The sequence below is a fragment of the Clinocottus analis genome, unplaced genomic scaffold (genome assembly GCF_023055335.1).
Source record: "Clinocottus analis isolate CAN_PGR_092001 unplaced genomic scaffold, fCliAna1.0.p SCAF_6, whole genome shotgun sequence".
Lineage (NCBI taxonomy): Eukaryota > Metazoa > Chordata > Actinopteri > Perciformes > Cottidae > Clinocottus > Clinocottus analis.
Window position 1 is genome coordinate 19,613,312 of NW_027176218.1, and position 15,480 is coordinate 19,628,791.

The following is a 15,480-nucleotide window of genomic DNA, read 5'->3' on the forward strand; positions in this document are numbered from 1 at the left end:
AGCGAAAGGAAGCGGCAGTTGTTGCGGCCTCACACGTGTGTTAGGAAAGACGTGAGCGATATGAATGCAGAATGAAAAGTAATGAGCAGACGGGCGGAGATGTGGGTCGTGCTGCAGGAGAAGTTTGAGAAGAAAACATTCATGCACGTCGTGATGCTGGAACCCGCTCAGACTGACCTTTAACCCGAGTACAGCTGCTGCCCTCTGTGAAGGAGCCACTTGAAACCATCTTTAAAGGATCTTTACACGCACACCGATATTCCACCATTAATGCCGAATTAGATACGGATGAGAGAAACATACCAACTCTTGATACAGTTTGAAAGACTTGGGTATCAACAGCGCCGACCTTTTCAAGAAGGTGGTTGAAGAGTGAAAGAGGGAGGCTGCGTTCGCTGAGCACAATTCATATAAGTAGACTTTTACTGGAATATTAGAGGAAATATTTATTTTCATCAGCCGTGTGAACGTAGGAATATTGTCTTATTCGTCATAGGTCGGTGAAATGTTTCTGCTTCTCTTTGGTCCGTGACAATGTGACCGAGCTTCTCGTCATCTTCTTCCGCTGATCAGCAATCAGCCGCCTCCGCTCATCCTCCGGCTGGCTGTCAGTCAAGTGAAATATTTATCAGTGGTTGGTTTTCAGACAGACACACACACACACACACACACACACACACACACACACACACACACACACACACACTCACAGGTCCCCTGTGGTTTGTTACTTACATCTCCTTGGCAATACAACACCCACAGAGGCAACATAACACCGCCACCAATTATCACACTGTACAATAAAAAAAAAGACACAAAGGGAGCGTTAAGCTGTCTCGTCCTTCTTGGAAGACCAACACGTCTGATGTTGAAACTCACTGTAGTAATATGAGATCAATACTTTACTTGAAACCTGTTTTGCGATCCATCACCCCGGCCTTACACACAATAATAACACTGAAGTGGATCGCCCTGACACAGTATTATACGTTTGAACACTATTTAAAAGGACAGACCTAGAAAAAGAAGTAACAGCAGGGGGAAAAAGTATCATGCTTGTCTATGTCTGTATTAACAGCAGCTTTAATATTGATGTGATTGGATAACATGTTCCTCAAATACACAGGGGGAGAAGTATAGCTGCAGAGCAGTCGAAAAGTTTCAGAAAAGAGGAGACAAATCAATGTTGGTATCAGAAAAAGCGTAATTCGTTTGTTGCGGTTACAGGTGAAACTGTATCTGGTGATACAGACCCGATACCACAACAATCACAGGGCGGCACGGCAAACTCTTTTGGCTTAAAGCCACACACACACACACACACACTGGCAGCGTGATAGCTTTTTGTTGGCAGACACACCCTCTGTATCAGCAGTGGCTGTGGCCTACGTGAGAGAGGCTGTGAGCAATAAGGCTTAATGAGCTCGTCTCACTTTATACGTACGGCTTCACAAAAGGTCACTTGAGGTGGACACACTGTGCAGGTGTGGTGCGTTCAGGGGGACGTGCAGCAATGTTTCAGGAAGTGCGTCAACCTTGCCCTTGTTTCAATTATAATCAAAATATGTGCACACCTGCACACGCTACTTTAAAGCATTTTCTGACCTCATATGTAAGAACATAAAGGTGGTCAAGTGTTGGGGCTTTACTATACATTACAATAAACATGAGACGTAATCCCCAACTAAAGAAAGTAAAAAACAGGGAAGAACAGAGGAGGATCCCTCTCCCCGGACGGACAAAAGCAATACACGTCATGTGATCAGAATGAACAACGTAACGAAGTTACAGCACAGCAAATGAATATGAAAGAAAGGATTCATATAATTAGTAGTAGGCATGGATCCTGATCCAAATACGTTAACCACAATCCATGTCAGCAGAAGGAAGCTTTTTGTTCCTGTTTTGTATGTTTTTATAGCTATAATTATTCACAAAAATCTGAAACCTTGCTCACCCTGCGTGCATGCGCCAAAAATGTGTTCCAGCTTGGCCCACTGAATATTTCGCAGTAGTGAAATAGGATCTACACAAGTTCTGTCGTGTTGATTATTTCCACAAGAATCTTTGTTACCATTGTTGATTTGTTAGATATTAAATAGAAATCCTCCATTTTTTTTTTGAAAAAGAGCCATGAGTATGGCTACACCCAAACTAGATTGTACATCAAGCTCACCTATTCAGCCAAGTGTCCAATAAAAAACATGGACCTGGCAATTTAATAACTAACCGAAACATAACCCCATAAACTTGTGTTTACAATGTTTGCCGAGGTGACAAAACAAGTGAGTAGGTTGTTTTTCTCAAAGGTTTTTATACAATGTGATTTTTTTATTGCTACCAGAAGAGTCGCCCCCAGCTGGTCAGCAGATAGAATTTAAGTTAAAAGGCACTTCTGCAAGTCTATGTATGAGACACTCACTCAAGGTGGTTTCTGCTCTTGAACCCCCCTTCGAAGCTTGAAGAACCTCTACTTCCTGCTTTTCAAAATGTCACAACGGAAGGTATAAATGGGGCTAAATGTTTACTCAACCCGTTGTAATAGCACCTAGAGCCATTAAAAGGCTTCGTGATAGGTTAACACAGCGGCTGGCGCATATGAAGCGATTGCTGTAAACACGAAAAGGAAGTACAGGAGATTAAAAACACAAAGGAAAGGTAAAGAGAGGTGCTGGTGAGCTTCCCAAGTTGTTTTACATCTTATTTATGACAGATTCTTTGACTGCCGGAAGCGGAGCGTGGAGAGGCGAGTGGTTAACATCTCTGCCCATCTCTTCTTTCTACAATTTTGTACATATATTTTGCTGTCTGTGGAGACTACAGTGAAAAAGCTATCCATCTAGAAGAACACAGCAATAACAGGCTTTGATTTTTCTTTTGCTATAGTTAACATTTAACCCATAATTAATGTGGCAGGTTGACAAAAGATCACAGTTCCACTACGTGTCGGACATCTAAGGGGTGTACTAGAAAAGTTAGGTGCGGTGATTTACAACGTGACTATATATAGGGCAATTGGGTTTTATTGGAATGGAGCAACAGATCTGCAATTTACCTAAAACAAAAAAAAAAGAACCACATCTTTGATGCGTGTGATGTGGGGTTCAACTTGCTACGCTGTGGCTGGTCAACCTGGATGTGGTCTTTTTATTAAGACTTGCACCAAGTTATAGTTTCTAACATCCCAGGCTTGTGTGGGAAGAGATTCTCTTTTCTTTTGAAGTTGGATATTGGAACAACATTTGTCCACCATACTCTGTAGAAACCTATCATTCATTTGTTTACCTTTAGTTTCTATTCTTTTCAGTCTTCCACCATGAAAAGTAAAGCTTTCTGTGGTTCTCAAAACATATTAGTATATCTCATAGACTGTAAATAAGGAGTGGTTGTTAATTTACTAAATTATGGTCGTCAGGACATCTCTTATTGGTTTTCGGAAGTCTCCCATTGATTTGTGGATATCTACCATTGGTTTGTGGACTGTGGTTTTGAAGCCTTAAGTTTGGCATTCAGGCCGTCGCCATCTTGGCCTGAAAGCGTACTCTGCTTTATCTATTTGACTCTAAATGGACCATAATTTAGTAAATGAACAACATGCTGAACTAAAGAAGACTTGGAACTAATGATTTAGACCATAAACTAAAATCAATGTTTACTAAGGTAATAAATCAAATGAGAAGCAGAGTGATTTGATCATGAACTTCCATATAATCAGACTTTTTATTGCAAACATAGGAGTTGCGCCCCGACGGCAAGTAGAGAGACTGCAAGTCAAAAGCAGCTCAGGTTCAATCAACCCGCTCTGACACTTCCTCTACGTTTCTGCCTGCATGTAAAGCCAGAGGGCCGAAGAACAAATAAATAGCCGGTGCAGTTAACCCTTAATGCAGGAGGAAGGACTTCAATGACTAATTGACGGCCTTGGCCTCTTTGTTACTGTTGATCCAGGAGTGCCTGTGTACACTCTTCAGGCCTGGGCTGAGACAATGGCTGGTATGCCTGTGCTGTTGACACAACTGTCACTTACTTCGACCCTTTGTCATGTTGATAAGGACATCTATTGACTGCAGTATATGGAGGGATGATTATGGGACTTTTCCTCATGCTGCGCTAGCTTACATTACATGTATGTGAGCATTCAACAAGCTTCGTGAACATCCGGAAACAAAATAATTCTTTTTGTTTAATAAAGAAAAAAAGGCAAAACCTCAATTATGTCATCCCTCCTTTGTCCATATTTGCTGTTGCGGTAGATCATTGATTACATTTATACAATCCTAAATTTACCCTCTAATGCCACAGGAGTATTGAGGTTATTGCTGTGTCACCATGTTTCTGCTTCCATGGACTGCAGTGAAATGCACGCATTTGAAGACGCCTCATTAGGAAAGGGCCGGGTTGACTGAATCATCTTATTTTACAGTGGACGTCACTGTCAAGGAAGAAAACACAAGGCGCGCTCTGTCCAAGTGGGAGAAAAAACACAACATAAAACAAAGGAGATGGTGGCGGCGTGGCCTGGTACCATCACAACACAGCAACTACAGTCAGCCTCCGCTGGAGGAGAAAGAGAAGGGGAACGAGGGCGAGGGTGGGGGGTGATGAACACGAAGAAGTCGCGGTGGATGGCGGTCCACAGAGCCCCCACTCCTCGTTTAATTTAGTCAACAATCAATTGTGTTCCCAAAGATAAGCTGGTGGGGAGGAAATGGTAAAGATGCGTCTCAATTGGCTTCAATTGTGTGGCAACAGCTCGGGCCCATGTTTACTCCCATCAGCTGACGTCATTCACGTACACTCTTAACCGAGGCGTGAAAGAAAGGAGGGTTGTCACGTCACGGAAGCTCACGTCACGGAAGCTCACGTGGAAGCGCCACACCGATATACTCTACATTCACTTGATTGTTCTCCGACCATCAAACTGTTCATGACATTTAATAATATGCAGAAGGGCTAACGTGAGCCAGTGCTGTCTGTTATTGTCCATCGCTATGCCTCTTTAAAATCTGGACCTTTAGCTACTTTGTCAATTACCCCTGTGAGCATTTGCACTTTGTTAAGCTAGCGTTAGCCAGCAACATGCTCACATTGAGACTTCCTGATTTCATTTGGAGATGAGACCATTAATGTTAGCAAGAAATATTTTTTGTTAAGTTGCAACAAAAAAAAAATGCGAGTGCTGTCATCCAGCCAGTAGATTAATCCGGTGCATGCGAGTTGAACGGAAATCACTGATGCAAACTGCAAGCATTGCATCCGACCGCCATGCCCTTTATTTACCTAGCTTTGATGGGCCATATCATTGAGTCAAAACAGTTATTACCAGAGCCATTAATAAATGCGTCAGTCATCACACTGCAACAGGAAATAATCCTGAACCCATTTGGAATATTGAACTGGTCTCAATGGAATCATGGGGTTGTGGTTTAAAATGGTTGTTGTGGGTTGAAATGACATACTGAACCAACGAGGGGATCGGGTAAGGCAAGGTGACGGATGGAGCGGCTCGACACAACTCTGCTTACGTAGGACAGGGCAGAGGAAAATTAGTGAAGATTAGTCCTTTAAAAGTAACAGCCCCTAATTCCTAATAGCTCAACGTTGGGTATCAGCTGATGGTTAGTTCCGATCCCATACCGCCCTTTTTCCCCCTTCGGTTTAAAAAATGTGTACACTAAACTGCATACAACTTTTTATATGCCTCGACTTCTGCAGATTTATCTCCTGTAACTTATATTTTAAATTTTTCATCATCAGCCAGGATCCCTTCCCTTGTTCCCATTCCCAAAGGTCAAAAGATTAAATCGATCAATAGAAACAGGCAAATATTAATATTTGACTATTGTCGTGACAAACTTATCTGAAATAGAGCAATTGTGTAATGTTATTCAGAACACAACTTGTGACCGACGAAAGGGGCCTGTCAGCTCAATAAAAGGTGGAAAACCTTGACCTCTCACTACTTAGGTCCCTCAAGACAATAAGAATATTTACACTACCATTCAAAAGTTTGGGGTCACTTAGAAATGTCCGTATTTTTTAAAGAAAAGCACTGATTTTAAATGAAGATAACATTAAATATATCAGAAATACACACTATACATTGTTAATGTGGTAAATTACTATTTTAGTTGGAGACGTTTTTCAGCAACTATCACTTTACTTTACTAAACTTTATTGTTTACTCATCGCCTTGGAAGACTAGTTGTGCAAAAAAAACAACCTTCGAGGATCACATTTGTGGGTTCCATTATACTTTCAACATGGCCAGAAAAAAGATAACTTTTATGTGTAACTCACCAGTCTATTTTTGTTCTTAGAAAATAGTAGTGTGTGTGTGTGTGTGTGTGTGTGTGTGTGTGTGTGTGTGTGTGTGTGTGTGTGTGTGTATATATATATATATATATATACTATGTATGTATGTATGTATAGTTATGGACGTAATCCTGCAGACAAACAGACCTTAACCAACCACACACCACACAGAAGGTAAACACGATTACTTCAGTTACGCAACGATTGTAAAGCTCCACTAATCTTTTTCCATCCATCTTTTTCCAGTGGCTCCACAATTTTGCAGTCGATGTTCTGGTGTAGTTCCCCGGAGCAACCCTCCAGGTCATTGCCCTCTCGCGCAAAGGAGAACGACTGAACGTAAACAAGGGCTACATGTTGAGCGCTACATCATCTATTGTTGTGGCGGCGCTTCTGCTGCTGTTGGACCGCGGATGCATTGACTCCTGTATCCTCCTGCCTCGGGCATGTGTGTGTTTTTTGTAGCCCGAGGACACAACAAATGGAATATGTGTGTGTGTGTGTGTGTGTATGTGTGTGGCTAGCAATATCACTCGTCTCCCTCCAACTAAAGGAACCAGTCAAACCTGAATGAGATTCCATCCTCCTCCTCCTCCCTCCTTCTCTCCCCCTCCCCATCTGTGTGAGTCATAATCAGAGGCTCTGTGTAGCTGGCCAGTGTGTGCAGCAGGTGTCATGTTACCATACAGACAGTAACTAGTAATCCAAGTGTCATGTAAACAGTGCATCCACCCTCAGCTATTGCCATGTGCTGACGAAATGTTCTTGTTAGAAGAAGAAGAAACGTGTTTTACTCCGTGACAAATCTCAATTTCCTGGGGGCCTAAATAATGGATCAACCTGAATGAACTTCTAAAGCACCAGAAAAAAAAGGCCAGACCAATCTTTTTCTTCCTCAGGTACGGTGGCCAATAAGGGACAACTGTGTGATATTGTGGGTGTCCCAGTTAAAAAGGTTGCTAAGCAGTGAGGGAGACGATCGGCCGGACTGGTCGATGGATAAATGGACCATTTTGCAGGTGCAACCATTCTCAATGTGTCCTGGTTCATTTCCTGTGTCAGTATCACATGAAGCCACGTTAAATTGAATAGTTGCCATATCTTATTTATTTAATAATCTGTTTTTGTAGAAACCAGTGAGTTGGAATGAAGAAGGGCAGGCAGGGAGAAAAGTATTTCTCACCACAAATTCCCAGCGGACTCTTATCACCCGACACCGAGGTGTTTCCCCAGAAGAGCACATGAGCACCTGCGCTGATTACACAATATTCGTAATGGAATAAAGAGGGAGCGGCAAGAAGTAATCAAAACACCATTTTCTTATTTTTTTCAATTTTAGTTGGAGTATTCAGTATAGTAACTCGGAATATACAAAATGAAGATGAAGTCGCGACCGTCGGACTCTAGGCTCAGTGCAAACACTGGGAGCAAAACGGCGGGCTTCAGCATCGCTCCTGTGAGACACATCAATTGCCAAATCAATTGCTCCTTCTGAGCGTATGCTCGTCTACATCCCTTCTGACCGTCCACCTAGCTTCCCTCATTTTCTCTCTCTCTTTATCTTTATCTCTCTCTCTCCCTCTCGCAGGTTTTGCCCTAGCAATGAAGGGGAGCCGCCTGGGGCCGGGCACCTGAGCGCTAATTGCCGTATCAGCAGTCTCTATGGCAGCAAAGGAACACAATGAGCCAGGTAATGTGTCGCCATGGTGTTAAACTCAGGGCGGCTTTTAAGAGTTGTAAAAGAGGCCGTTTGCCTCAACAGCTTGGTCGGGGAGAGAACTGATGACCTGCCGCTGGTGTGGAGTGGAGCTGAAAGTAAACAAAACACGTGCAAAGGATCTTTGATTATACTAAGTTATTAATTAGATTGACTGCAACAAAAGTAATAATCATTATATTAGTAGTATAATAGCACAACGTCTTTCATAAACAACCACAACGTGACCAAAAGCAGGAGAGCCAGTTGGCGTGAGCGGCGGGTGGGCAGCGCAGTCTAACGGCAGGCGTTAACGGAGACCCCGTTGAGATCCATTACAACGCGTTCAAGCTCAAGTCGGAAACAATTTATACTGGACGAAGGTCAATCATCACTTCATAATCGCGTCTTTATATTTCATCTTGTAAACTTGAAAATAGACCAGGTTGTTTGTAGGAGACGTTCGATCTTGGCGCGATTATGACCTCACAATAGCTCTAAGCTGCTTAAGAACACATGTATAACACCTATAAGGCCAAAAATTGTTTTAATCAAAGCACATACTTGAATAGAAATACAATCATGTATTTCTTAATCATTTGGATGGTGTGTTTTTATGCAAATAAAAACCACGATGGACGACAAGAACACTTTGCCTTTATTGTTCGGGTTTTCCCCTCACTGGTATGTGATGGCTATCGGCCGATACAGAAGTTCAGATATCAGTATGTGAAAAAGCAAAGTTATGGTACTGGAACAAACCACCTCCAATACTGATGAAAAGATAAATGAGTAACCAGTGGCAACATTTTTCACATTACAAATTTTAATATTGAGTTTACTGTTAATATTCTACCGAGTCCTTTCCCAATTCTCCTCTTCCTCCACCTGCCCTCTGGTGAAAGACACAATCACATCATTGAGCAGAGAGGGAAACATGCATATTGAAAGTCACAAGCACCGTCACTTTACAACGTCCTTACAACATCCTCCCCACCCCCATCTACATTCTACATCCTCATATTCATCACAGAGTTTCACTTAACCATGACTATTATGCAATCCGGTTCACTTTCGCTCGTGTTCTTGACAAACACACACACACACACACACACACACACACACACACACACACACACACACACACACACACACACACAGACCACTGTTCATTCAGTCATTTTCTCATTTGCGGATCCACTTATTTAACAATACGGCGCACTATCCTCCCAAGTTCACGGCCACGGAGCGGCATTCTTCTACACATTAGGCGTAAAAATGTAAATTGCCGACGTTGAATTAATTGCCATTTCCGACTAATGTATAGCAAGAGAGAAAGAGAGACCAAAAGTGGAAAAATAAATTGAAAGAATTTGTGGAGGCACAGAGAGCGGTATTTGCACCATCCCGTCCTGAGGATCGGCCTCTGGCGACCGGAGCACGGAGCAAACAAAGGTGCGCCTGTGACTAATTAAAGAATAAGCAATTCTGTCTTGGAAAAATGCACACAATGCAATGTACTGCAACACTAGTGACGTTGCATCGCTGCTACACACATTTCTTAATTTAACTAATGTAAACTTTGCCGAAACACCGCAAAGAGCTCAGCTACTGGACAGAAAGAACACGTATGAAGGCAATCATTTGGAGCTGGGTAGGGAGGTAATATTCCAAAAATACATTTTAGACTTTAGCCTCACCCAAACATTAAAAACGTTTTCTCAGAAATGTCCTGCTTTAACCTTTAGAGAACATCGGTCGTTCTCTCTTCAGCCGATGTCTGCGCGCTGCCGAAGATCGCTCGTGAGGTCACGGAGTGTTTCTGACACGATGTCACAGATTCTGAATGGAAACAAATGGCGGCTTTGAAAAATGAGTTTAATTTGTTGAAGTCTAAACAGCACCTCTGTTGGAACGTAAACCATCACACACACACACACACCAACACACACACACCACCCGTCTCACTATTGTCAGCAAAACCTCATGTTCAGGGGTCTGGAGACGGAGGAGTGGGTCGAGATCATTTGTTGAAACGTGAGAAGCATTTAATCAACAGCGATGCTTCAGGCTCAAGAATCTCAACCCTACTGAGGCCATTACAACGATGGTTCCACTGTACTGGGGAATCTGCGATATTGGAAACTGAAGGTGACGACATACCATGTACCAAAAAAAAAAAAAAAAAGGCCATCATCATTATTTATAAAACAAGCGTCACGTTTATAACTGTGTTTGTTGTGTCATGAATGCGTCTCTCGCCAGAAGATTAATGAGTGACCGTTTTGTTTTAGGGATGCACCGATACCGATATCACGCCGGCACTGACTCAAATAGCTGGACCGGGTATTTGTATATACTTCAATTCATACCACAAGTATTTACTTCATTTTTGTAGTGTAAGTCTGATGTTGCCCAACACAGAAAAACAGATCCCAGTCACTTGCACACAGCGTATTAATTGGACACGGGACTGAAAAAGTCAGATTATTAAGTCAAGACTTTCAAAAATTCCCTGGTCCCAAACAACTCAAATGACATGATTTGCTAGTTTTCTTTGATAGTATCAGTAATTGTTGGGACAAATTATTTATCAATGCCACCGTGTCCATGACTCCTCCCAACGAAACCCGACCACAAAGGCAAAGCTGCTTGCTTAACACCCGACAAGATGGTGTTGCCTCTGGGATCGACCTTTCTGTTGGATGCCGCCCAAGCGGAAAATCAAAACCCATTTGAAGTCTCACTGACGCGCGCACTGTTCCTGCCCTGGTATTTGTGGTGAGTGCCGTCACTGTTAAGCAGACCAATCATTAAGGAAGAAAATATGGGGTAAGTTCATCATTTGTTAGGCCGAGGTGCCGCTTGTCCTCGTCGATGTCGGGGCGATATTATCCTCAACAACCGGACCGCCCATGTGACTTTAGTCAGTGGGCAGAACTTTCATGACTTCCATTGTCCCATTTCACCAGTCTTTAGCAGGACCATAGCATGACCAAAGGATATTTATGTGACTTATTTTTTTCTTGTGTGTATGTATGTGTGTGGTAACAAACATGAAGCCGATACAGAAAGCTTCAAATCTAACAGTTGACAGAAAAAAAAGAACAAAGGAGAAAAAAGTGGCTAAAGCATGAAGTTCTTTTTTAAAGATGAAAAGAAAATGGCTTTTGTTACTGCAATTATGCCAACTTTGTGTGCCAATATGCAACTGACAGCTGGGGAACACACACACACACACACACACACACACACACACACGTGACAACAGGCCCTGTGAAAGCCATGTAAATGTCAACGTGATATTGGCCAGAGATTTATGCAAACTGGCTCGGTCTCTACACACAGACACACAAACACAGACACACACACTGCTAAATTGGGCGCTGGTACGTTGAACAAAACAAGAGATGGCAGAACTCAGTTAAACAGAGTATAGACAACGCTACAGAAGCCGAGGTGAATTTGAAAACTCTGGGGTCACCTCAGTGTGCACGAGCAAAAAACACATAGGTTTGCTCCTTCATTGGATCGTGTGACCCTTTCTTCCAGGAGAAGACAAACAACAACTGCTTTGATTATCAATCGACTAACAATCAAACATGGATCACTGATCACAGGCGTCTACTGCCGAGCTGCGGAGGAAACAGCGGTTGTTTGAGTGTCTAGCGGGCAGCGTGTCCAGCAATGTGTCCAGCAACGTGTCCAGCAACGTGTCCAGCAACGTGTCCAGCAACGTGTCCAGCAATGTGTCCAGCAACGTGTCCAGCAACGTGTCCAGCAACGTGTCCAGCCGTGTTATCGGCCCCTACGGAGCGGACGTCTGAAGCCACGCTTTTCTCTTTTCTTTCTTTTTTTTGTTTTTATTGATGCACTTTATTCTTGTTCTGCACAACTATTGTGTCCACATAGAAACTGCAAACGAACAAAAGCATAAATGCTCCCCGGTACGTCGGGGACTTCAGGCCCACGACAGAGCTACGAGTGAGACAACAAAACCAAAGAAGAGACGTATGTTGACCACATTTATTGACCCATGACCGAGTAAACTTTCATTTGTAAGTGTTCATTTTGATGTAAATTAGTTGTGTGTGAGAGAGAAATGAAACCTTCAAACTATCCCATGAAATTTGTGTGTTTGAGTTTATAGAGGTATCAAGCACCATCTATAGTTATTATTATGATTATTAGTATTAATAATCATAATAAAGACTGCTATAATAGCAACCAATCTACCTCCTGTTTACACCAGCACCCGCATGCCCAGCGCACATGAATAGCCACGCCATATTCCTTTTCAGGCTCGCTATTATGGGCGGAGATCGTTTTTGTGGACGGAGATCATTTTGTTTTTTAAACCCGGTTTTAAAACAAAAAACGTATTAGTGTGGATGTCGCCTCTGGTCCCAACTGGGACAAGACAAACCAGTTCCTCTCTAAATGTCCCTCTCTCTCTCTTACACACACACACACACACACACACACACACACACACTTGAACTCTTGAATCATTCATTGACACCACTGACCCCACCCTACTCTCCCCCCACAGGTCTACCATATCACCTGCACTCCCTCCCCCAAAGAAATTCACAGGCATGGAGACAGATCGCCTGCCCCCGGATGACTTTTTCCACTAACTCCTCATTGCCTCCCATAAAATCAATACTCCAGGAGCAGAGGAAGGAGGAGGAGGAAAAGCAGGGAGTTCCTTTTCTCTCTGGCCCCACAGAAACGCCCAGTAAAGTCAAGTGAGAGACAATTATACACCTGTTGTTACTCACAGGGCCAACAGGCCCCTCTTGGCTTTCATAACCACAACTCAGAGCTGGCAAGGTACTGGCTCAGCGTGTGGAATATTAAGGTCAGATGGACACATCTTCCTCTAATTTTACTATTTAACAGAGGACATAAATAAATAATAAAAGTTTTAGTTAGTTGTGTTAACTGTCGACATTTTCAAAACACAGGTTCGTGCTCGCCACTGCTTGCAAAAAGTATGTTTATGATCTAATAATTGTATTAAAGAATCTAATAAAGTGTTTATGGAAAACTATGCTTTATCCCAGCCTTTGTTTCTATACATCTGGAGACTGAAGGAACGATGAACTTTCCATCAAGATGACGAGGTACTTTATGTAACAACAACAACAAAAATGAAAAGTTGCCCCCCAACCAGCCCTCTACCTGTGCCTCGTCCGAGCCGCTGTCTGCGTCCAGCTCTCCGATGTAGTACTGCTCCATCCACCGCCGGGCGTTGTCCGAGTGCCGGTGCGGGGGTCCTTCCATCTCCCGGCGGACGTCCCTGCCTGACCGCCGCAGTAGGAGCGCCTCCCCGCCCGGGTGCATCCGCAAGAAAGAGGTCACGTCGTAGACCCTGGACCCCAGCAGCACCCAGCAGGAGTCCTTCGTACTGTGGCGGGCCACCTCCCTCTGCGTGAAGGACCGCGGGGACGCTGACATGCTGACAGTGGAGATGGCGTCCAGCTGAACCGAAGACTGAACACAAGAGGGGAGCACGGAGACCTCCTCGCGGGGCCGTCGACCTGACTGCTGGCCTGAGAGTTCAACTTCTCCGTTGACACCAAGGGGCATTCAAGCTCCCAACTCTTTACGAGAGGCGGGGTTTGTGAGGCGTTCAAACGCCTCCGATAAAGAGCGTGGAACCGACTCAATGACAGTCACAGCGGCGCTGCAGTTGTTTCGACAACTCGAAACGTCTGAATATTGTGCCTCCCTGAAGGGTTGCTCTTGTTTGGTGATCACAGCTCAGTTGTCTCAAACGCTGTTATCCACTTCAAAGCTGAGAAAGGGCGGGTTTTGTGTATTCCTGTCAAACGTACCCAATTCCTACACGTTCCCTGAATGCAGCATCACTCCAGACTCACCTGTTGCGATGAAGAGAAGAAAAGACAAAAACTCTCGGAGCGACAGGGAAGATACTGCGACCTCAAGCCTGCTGTGGAGAGCAAACGTTACTAAATTTATGATTGGATGACATTATATACACAAATGAACATGTCTCAACCTGGATTATTTAATCGGGCGTTTATTGCGCACGTCAAATAAAGAGGTTATGGAACATAATTTACGTATCATGACGCCTGTCATCGCTTCCTCATAAAAAAAAAGATGAGGTCATTGCCCTTACGGGGAGGAATTTACAATATACTAAATTCACAAAAAGCTCAATCCAAACTTAACATAAACTAACCTTCTGGAGCAACATATTTAGTTGGTCACATTTGGAAGGTTATCGTATGGTGTCGCGTACATCTGGGTCTACTTTCTCTGAAAAACAAATAAAACAGGAGTTGTTCATGCATATCTCTCTCTCTCTCTCTCTCTCTCTCTCTCTCTCTCTCTCTCTCTCTCTCTCTCTCTCTCTCTCTCTCTCTCTCTCTCTCTCTCTCTCTCTCTCTCTCTCTCTCTCTCTCTCTCTCTCTCTCTCTCTCTCTGCTTTATCTTGACTTTGCAGATGAACTAATCTGGGGCATTCACGTGGTGTCGGAAACATTCCTCTCCGTAGGCGAGGCCCAATACCAAAACATATATTGATAACAATGTGCGAATTTTCAATATCATTCAAGTTTGAAAGTGCAGGTTTGCGTGGAGGCTTATGGAGACTTGTTGTAATTTTTTAATTATTGTTATTTATATTATTATTATTATCCTCATTGCTATTATTACTATTATTAATAATATATAATTAAGATAATAACTAGTACAAACCTGATGTATAAAACGTTGCCGTAGTAAACACATGTTAATTAATTAATTATTGCCGATCAAAAAAACACACAACGCAGCATTTAGGACAAAAGACCAGCACATGTGCACGACGTCAAAGTCTTATGTCAGGTTAGTAAAATCAGAGAGAAGTTTAAAATGGTCCTGCTATCATTGTAAAAGGTTACAATCACAGTTCTTTAAATTGTTTACATTGGTTAGCTGTAGATAGTTTTATTGTACTCTTTATTTAGCTTTAAACAACAATCTAATCATAATCATGGTCATTGTGGAAATGCTAAAGATGAGTGACTGAGTGCATTGTTTGTTTTCAGTATGAATAAACACATATAATTAAAACCATATTTATTTGTTAAGAGGCATGAACACCCGAATTATGGACGTTTCATTTCAGTAATGTATCATAACTCACTCTTCACTCAATTGACTCAAAATATTGAACTTCACCTTCAGCTGTAACTTAATATGTTTTATAATGCCAACGTTTGAACAACTAAAGTGACTCCTGGGAAAAAGTTCCAAATGTAATTTTTTTTTACGAGTGCTTACAACTGTAATTATACACTTCTAATGACAGATTATAAAGCATATACCTTTATAAAAACTTTTTTTTTTTTTAAATATGACAGATTAACATATCATGTAAAATGCAACATATCATGTAAAATGCAAAGGATATTTATCCAAATATCAGAGTGGTTTCAGGAAAAAGAGCTTTA

General features: G+C 42.6%; 1 protein-coding gene across 1 annotated transcript in view; it reads right to left on the reverse strand.

The window, feature by feature from the left end:
* The window catches only part of fa2h (fatty acid 2-hydroxylase), an 18,704-nt gene extending 5,053 nt beyond the window's left edge, over positions 1 to 13,651 (reverse strand). Inside the window, exon 1 of the mRNA XM_068604020.1 lies at positions 13,199 to 13,651. Coding sequence (XP_068460121.1) covers positions 13,199 to 13,606 — 408 coding nt within the window. The 5' untranslated portion in view covers positions 13,607 to 13,651. The remainder of the gene's footprint in view (positions 1 to 13,198) is intronic.
* Between the last annotated feature and the right edge of the window lie 1,829 nt (positions 13,652 to 15,480).